Raw genomic sequence first — 7,809 nt, forward strand, 5'->3', positions numbered from 1 at the left:
TGAACTCATGATCCGCCAGCCACAGCCTCCCAAAGTGCTGGGACTACAGGCATGAGTCACTGCGCCCAGCCCTAATTTATTTTTTCTTTTTGAAACAGAGTCTTGCTCTGTCACCCAGACTGGAGTGCAGTGGCACAATCTTTACTCGCTGCAACCTCCGCCTCCCAGGTTCAAACTATTCTCCTGCCTCAGCCTCCCGAGTAGCTGGGATTACAGGTGCCCACCACCAAGCCCAGCTAATTTTTGTATTTTTACTAGAGAGACGGTTTCACCACGTTGGCCAGGCTGGTCTTGAACTCCTGACCTCAAGTGATCTGCCCGCCTTGGCCTCCTAAAGTGCTGGGATTACAGGCATGAGCCACTGCACCTGGCCAATTTTTGTGTATTTTTGTAGAGACAGAGTCTTGCTATGTTGTCCAGGCTGGTCTCAAACTCCTGGCCTCAAGTGATCCTCCCACCTTGGCTTAATGAGGGAAGTTCTTCCTAGATGATCTCAAGGAGGACTATGTTCCAAGTTAGTAGAAACACAGGAAGCCTTTGCATCTCCTCAGCCAGTGAAGTCAGGTGCCACGAAGCTGCTCACAATTCAATGTCTCCTCCAACAGCCCTCATCTAACACTTCTAGAGAAGATGACACATCTATATGTCTCCTTTTAGAGCTCAGCCCCCCTCTTACCCAACATCTCCTATGGGGCTTGGGGAAGCTCCTGATGCCAGCCTGTGTAACCTCTTCTGTCTCAAACAAAGGAGTGACTCTGCCCATCAAAATCCTATTTTGGAGAATTGCATTCTTCTGAGTTTGGAATCTGCAGCCACAAGTATTTCTCAACATCTTCCTGTTTGCTCTTCATTATACTGCTGTCCTTCCTTATATATTACGGACAGGTAAGAATTGTATCTGACTCTCATCATCCTACTGTTGACATTTAGGTCTTTTTCTCTCTACTTTTTTCTCCATAGTCTTCCCTGACCCTTGCTAAACCTCTTCTGTCTCCTACCTCCACTGCCCTTCTGCACCATTATTTAGCAACCCTTTACTCCAATATGATACAAATCCTCCTGAAAAGGCTGCGAAGCAGGATCATTTTTACTCATTTTTGAACTGTGAATATTATTATGCATGATGTCTCCTAGTAAGCAAATATAAAATACTCCTCGAAGGCATGACCGCATCTTCACTTTTACTACTTTCATGAACAACATAAATTACACATTATTTATATCATATATATACCATATATATATCACATATATTTATACCATATACATACACCATATATATATTTATACCATATATATACCATATATATTTATACTATACATATATATATTTTTTGAAAGTCCCATGTCTACCTTGTTAGTATAAGCTCCTTGAGGGAAGAAACTGTGTATTCCACTTTATTTTATTTACTTATTTTTTTTGAGACGGAGTTTCACTCTTGTTGCCTAGGCTGGAGTGCAATGGCACAATCTCGGCTCACGGCAACCTCCACCTCCCGGGTTCAAACGATTCTCCTCCCTCAGCCTCCCAACTAGCAAGGATTACAGGCACGCGCCACCACGCCCGCCTAATTTTGTATTTTTAGTAGAGACAGGGTTTCTCCATGTTGGTCAGGCTGGTCTTGAACTCCTGACCTCAGGTGATCCGCCCACCTCCACCTCCCAAAGGGCAGGGATTACAGGCATGAGCCACTGCGCCCGGCCGTATTCCACTTTAATACACACAGTGCTAGTGCAGAAGATGAAGGTGAATGTGTGTATGTGAAGGTAATTTTTAAAATAAGCTCCCAAGTTATCCATATCAACATAACACTCCAGTCACTGCAACATTTTCCCACAATTGTTAGTAAAACAAAAATCGCCTAACACAATATTCTGAGAATATACGCTAGCTTTTCTTGGTCTTTTCTACTTGCTTTCTCTTCAAGCCTCTTCCTGACTGATTACCAAGGACCAGTGCCTGCAGGTACCCAAGGTCCTGCCTTATTAAACTTTAAGATGAATTCTGGCACAGCACACGTTTGCCTTGTGGCTCAGAGGCTGACTAGACAGCTTTGGCAGCAAGACCTTAGGCAAGCCAGGCTACCTACAGAGCATAGATTCACTCCTTGTTCAAGTGACAGCATCTCCAATAAGTCTATGTGAACAAGATTAGGACAAAAAGCAATAAAGTGGCACTTTTAAAAAAGCATGATCATTTTTATCCAGTGGTCTCAACAGGGAATGAGTCCTCTCACTGTCTAGAAAAAGGAGGAAGTTAAAACCAGAAGAGTTTTATGTCTTAAATTCCCCTGCTGACAGTCTTGACAGGGACTCGTGGAACACTGCAACGTTCTAAATATCTATTAAAAGTACTGATGTGTACCAAAACACATTGTGTTTACTCCTGCCAATCTCGCACCTACTAACAAAGCCACAGATGGTTCCCCAGTATCATCACTGTGCCTAAAACACACGAGTATGTGTTCAATATACACTGGCTGAATTAATGAGCAAATGAATGATAATCCTGAAGTGCTACTGCAAATACCAAGATGAAAAATTAAATACCAGAGTCGACATAATTATGCAGCAAACATACAAAGTAATTGTATTAAAAACCTCAGAGGAATCAACACAGGCTAGCAAGGTGAGCATCCATCCCAGTGTTTCAAGTACAAGGTGGTCATGCCACCCAGACTCACTACCAGGATTCTCCAAAAAGCATCAGATATGCCTACAGTCTGTCCTCAGAACCTCAAAAATACTCTCTGGATGCTAAATCTTAGAGCACAAGCAGTCAGTTAGTTAAATCCTGGGGCAAACTAAATCCCAATCACGCTGCCATCTTTACTCAAAACCAACCCTGAAACATGCACTTAAGTGAAACAGAAGCCCAGGAACTGCTACCCAGCTTTTCCCAATAAAAGAGGGGCAATAACACCTGGGCCTAAAGACCAACGATATTGTCAAAACACAGGAGAAATGCCAAATTCTTATATCTGACTTACTGTAGGTAAGCCAGGTAGAACAAGAGAAAATGAATTTAAACTATAAAATTACACTACCTGAAGTCTGACTACAAGAAGCTGCTAGACTACAAACTGAGTTGGGTTGAAAGAGATCAGGGAATTTTTCCCCCAGAGTCTTTAAAAGGCAGAGAATGAAATAATGACCTTTTCAGCTACCATTCTGACCTCTTATTCCTGAATCCTCTCTGAAAAATACAAAAATTAAATTTACTAAACAGTCATATAATTCTCTTTGGTTATATTTCAATTACAGGTACAGTAATGATAATGATTAAATAACAGCTAACATCTCTATATGGCCTGGGTGGAGTTCCTAAGTCCATTACATATATTAACTCATTTAATCTTTGAATAAGGTAGATGTTATTATTTATTGCCCTAATTTTACAGATGAGGAAACTGAGACACAGAGGATAACTTGCCCAAGGCAATACAAAACTGGGAAGTGGCAGGACTTAGATAACCCAGGCTAATCACAGAGCTTTTTTCATCGGTGAAGTTGGATGGAAGAGCAGAGCCAATGTTCAGGAGCATGCAGACACAAAAAGATCAGATTCCTGCCTCTGGCCAGCAAATGCCAAGGTAGCTCCAGGGCCATGTTCTGAGAGTGCCATCTGACCCCTTAACCACTAGTGTGTCTGTCACCTATCTCCAAGTCTGTTAACTTCAAGGGTGGAGCCCAGGAATGTGCAGCTCCCTTGGGATTCTCACACACTAAAATTTAGAGAACCTGTTGCTCCAACACCAATCCTGCTTTATTCCTCAAGAGACCACAACAAAAGAAGGTAGAAACATAATATCCAATAACGATGCTGTTTTTTGAGACAGGGTCTGGCTCTGTCGCCCAGGCTGGAGTGCAGTGGCATGATCTTGGCTCACTGTAACCTCTGCCTCCTGGGCTCAAACTTTCCTCCTACCTCACCTTCCCAAGTAGCTGGGAGTACAGGCAGATGCCACCATACCTGGCTAATTTTTTAATGTTTTTGTACAGTCAGGGTTTCTCCATGTTGCCCAGGTTGGTATCAAACTCCTGGACTGAAGTGATTCTCCCAACTCAGCCTCCCAAAGTGCTAGGATTACAGGTGTGAGGCACCACGCCCAGCCCTATAATGGGGCTTTTTATTCCAGGTGTATTTGATAGAATCTGTTTCTTTACTCTGCAATAATTCCCAAATTTATTCACACGAAGGAACACCTGGAAGTCAATTTCTTAAACTGTTGATAGACATAATTCTATGGATCAACTAGGAACAATTTTACGTTAGGAAAACATGAGTATGTTAATACCAAATTTTAAAATTCATCACCATGTTTTCTTAGTGAATGTCTCCACACTAAAAAGATGACCACTTCTAGCCTTTTTCATCAATGTTAATTTGCTGTGTCCATTTACTTTTTCCTCTGCTGGTGACCACTATCCATGGCAAGCAGGAACCAATGGTCTAAAAATTCCAACCAATAATTCTAAAGTTCCTCCAAATTACAAAGTCGACCACCTCTTTGGCAGGGCTTCTCACAAACTTAGCCTCAGAATCACTGCTTTAAGGCAGGATTTGCTGCTCACCAACCACTAGACATAATCCTGTCTCGCAGCGTTTCTTAACTTGGGGTCTGTGAACTTGAATTGGAAAATCACGCCCATATTTCCATTCACCTCTAGCTAAATTTTTTTTATTTCCTTCAATTACAAATGGGGCAGGTGCTCACAGTGGCATGAGTATCTGTGACTCTGCCAGCAAGAGAAATATTTTTTCCTACCACGGTGCAGTTAAGCATCTTGAAATGCTGTTTACCCCTGTCACCACTTCAAAATTACATTAATAATTACACTGGATGGTGTAAATCAATACGTTAATTTATTAAAAGTACATATGACTACATCACCACTTCTAAAAACATGTTTATATCTGTAGCGCAACGTAAGTGGTTTCTTTTGTAATTCTACGTGTTCTATGCATTTGAAAACATAACTATGAGAAGGGGTCTATTGGTATCAGATGATCATAGCACACAGAATTTAAGAACCCTGACCTACTGATAGGTGGAGGCACAAAAATGATTTTAAGACAGCACATTGCCTACATCATGTGAGTTAAGATATAGCTAACTGCTTACGCTGTTGATAGAGGGGTTATTAGTTTGCATTTCACTGCTAAGCCATGCTACCTATGTGCCTGGAACAAAGAGGAAGCTCCAGAGAGTTGCTAAAAGAAAGGACAAACTGGGGTAGAGTTCCTGCAACAGCAGTTTGACTACTCCCTTGATTCTACCAGCAGCCTAACTGTGGCTCAGTTTCTCCTCTCTGGAGAATACGAGTAACTATTGTTTACCCCAGGACACTGGAAAAGTTACAAGAAAAAAACATTAATTTGTGTGAAAAGACTGAAGCTCTCTGAAAGACATACTTTTTTATTTTCCACGTGTATCCTTAAACAATAGTTCTAGTGGTCTTAATTTTACTAACACGGTGTCCACATCAGAATCTTGAATTCCATTCCCAGTTCAGCTGTCCACAATGGGCCATAAGGAAGAAAGAAGCATCAGAGGAAAGGAAATGCAGCTCTATCTCGCCCGGGAAATGGGTGAACTTAAAGATCAGTGCATATTGCTTGGATTTGTTTGTAAATATGTCCATGTATGTGTAATGTCTGGACAATGAAAATCCATCACTTTCATCAGCTTCTCAAAGAGGACTCCAAAGAAGACCTACTCTAGAGAAACGTGCTCCTGAAAAACTGTAAACAAACTGTAAAATATTCAAATTTCTTTTTTACAAGACCCTCAATGTAAACCAGAACCCCTTCCCTACAGCAAACTGTGGGTCACAGATAATAAAACAGGCCTGTGCAACACCTCACAGCTAGTCAATAACCAGACAGGACCCACTCCTAGACCACCTGGCTTTTTTCCCTCTGCATGAGCCTTGTCACTGAACAGTTTTCGTCTTCTTTTTTTTTTTTTTTTTTTTTTCGTATTTCAGTAGACTGGGTTTCACCTTGTTACCCAGCCTGGTCGCAAACTCCTGAGCTCAGGTAATCCGCCCGCCTCGGCCTCCCAAAGTGCTGGGATTACAGGCGTGAACCGCCGCGCCCAGCCAATTTTACTCTTCTTAAATCTGATGTTCATGGCATACAGCAGTAGTGGCTTTACATATCACTAGCCACAGCTTTCAGTTGCTCTGATCGCTATCATTCAACTTTAATTAAGTAAAAGGAAGAAAGCAAAGAAAATTCTTCCAACTGACTTACTCAACTTTCAAAGATGAGTTTATGTTGCAATGCCAGTTTAAAAGCTCCCTTACGACACGGTGCTTCTATAAAGGATTCTCAAATTGATGAATGTCCAGCAAGACCTACTACTAAAGGTCACACAACTGTACTAGTATGAAACAAGCCAAGAGATAAGGCCCTGTCATCCTGTGTTCAGGAAACAACGGCGGGATCATGCCACAGGCCAAGATTTCCAAAGAGATTGCTTTAGAGAGAATGGTTATCAGGAAGCAAGAGCAACAGTAATTCTGGCAGAAGGGCTAGGATCCATGAGTACCCGGGGGGTGGGAGTAGGGGGGCGGGGAAGCTTGTACAACAGATCGTCTTAGTAGAAATCTAGTGTGGCCAAGAGTGCACGACCGCCAATAGAAGCGTCTGCATTTTCCTTCACAACTACCACTCCCTCTTCCCTTCCCCGCCCACCAACGAAAAAATGCGGCAGGAGTGGAGAGCACGGGAGGAATAAATGGAGTATCTTTGGGGCGTAAACCCGGTTTTAAGACCTGTTTCCACCACGAAATAGCTGCCTAACCCAGGCAAGTCACAAAACCGTGACTCAGTTTCCCCACTACACTGCCGACTACACAAGAATGCTGCCGGCATTAAATGAGACAGACAACGAGTACGAAACCTTCAGCACAGGGCCAGACATTGGAACCGCTCCATGGCCCCAAGGCGAGTCCGCAGGAGGGTTCTGGGGCCTGGGCTCCGGCCCGGGAAGGGCGATCCCAGGGCCCGCTCCCTGCCAGCTGGATTCCGAGGCCCTGCCCGGCCCACCTTGTTGTTGTACTCCTCCACGAAGCTGCCCAGCGCCAAGCGAAAGCGCTTATCAGGCCGCACACTCCAGTTCATCGCGTAGACCGTCCAGGGCGCTTCATACTTGTAGATCTCCTTCCGTTTGCCGTGCAGGGACATGGTGGCGGCGGCGCCGCAGTACGGGCCGGGTCAACAGTGGGCTGCGAGGGGCGGGGTGCGAGTCGGGCGGGGAGCCGGGCCTGAGATCTAAGGGTCCGAAGGGAGGAGAGGCGGGGGCGGGCAGGAACGGCCTGCCCCGGAAGGGGGGATGCAGCGACAAACAACGACGACGACTGAGCCCGACCCCTAGTTTCAAACCAGCTTGGGCACCGACGACAACCACCTTCCGTTTCGGGACGCAGCCCCGCCCTCTCGGAACGGAAGCCACGGGACCCCTGCAGCGCCACCGGCCGTTGGTTGCCTGACACGTCCTTTCGAAAGGATTCTTTCTTCTCGTTGGTTATTGCAGCCGTAGCGTGTGAACTCTCCTCGTTATTGGGTTAAATGTTTGTCATTGCAACTACTCGCCCCGCCCAACTCTCGGAGGCAGGCGCTTTGGCAGCCCCAAAGGTCATTGGCTGACAAAGATGTCAGTCAGGCAGATAACGGCGCAGTGCGGGTGGTGGGGGCGTGGGTGGCCTGGAGGCGAGCGTGCTGGAGTAGCGGGCCTCCAAGTTCTAGGCCAAGTCTCTGAGCGTGAAACCGTCTGTGACCTGCGCTGACTTCTCCTCTGC

General features: G+C 44.8%; 1 protein-coding gene across 2 annotated transcripts in view; it reads right to left on the reverse strand.

Moving 5' to 3' along the window:
• DCAF7 (DDB1 and CUL4 associated factor 7) overlaps positions 1-7,457 on the reverse strand; it is a 36,611-nt gene extending 29,154 nt beyond the window's left edge. For both annotated transcript variants that reach the window (XR_001887472.1, XM_017882912.1), the window contains exon 1: positions 7,058-7,457. Coding sequence is in view for 1 of the 2 variants with exons in the window: in XM_017882912.1 (XP_017738401.1) it covers positions 7,058-7,195 (138 nt within the window). In the remaining variant the exon portion in view is untranslated. The remainder of the gene's footprint in view (positions 1-7,057) is intronic.
• Between the last annotated feature and the right edge of the window lie 352 nt (positions 7,458-7,809).

This window comes from Rhinopithecus bieti, unplaced genomic scaffold, assembly GCF_001698545.2.
Source record: "Rhinopithecus bieti isolate Rb0 unplaced genomic scaffold, ASM169854v2 scaffold_12928, whole genome shotgun sequence".
Lineage (NCBI taxonomy): Eukaryota > Metazoa > Chordata > Mammalia > Primates > Cercopithecidae > Rhinopithecus > Rhinopithecus bieti.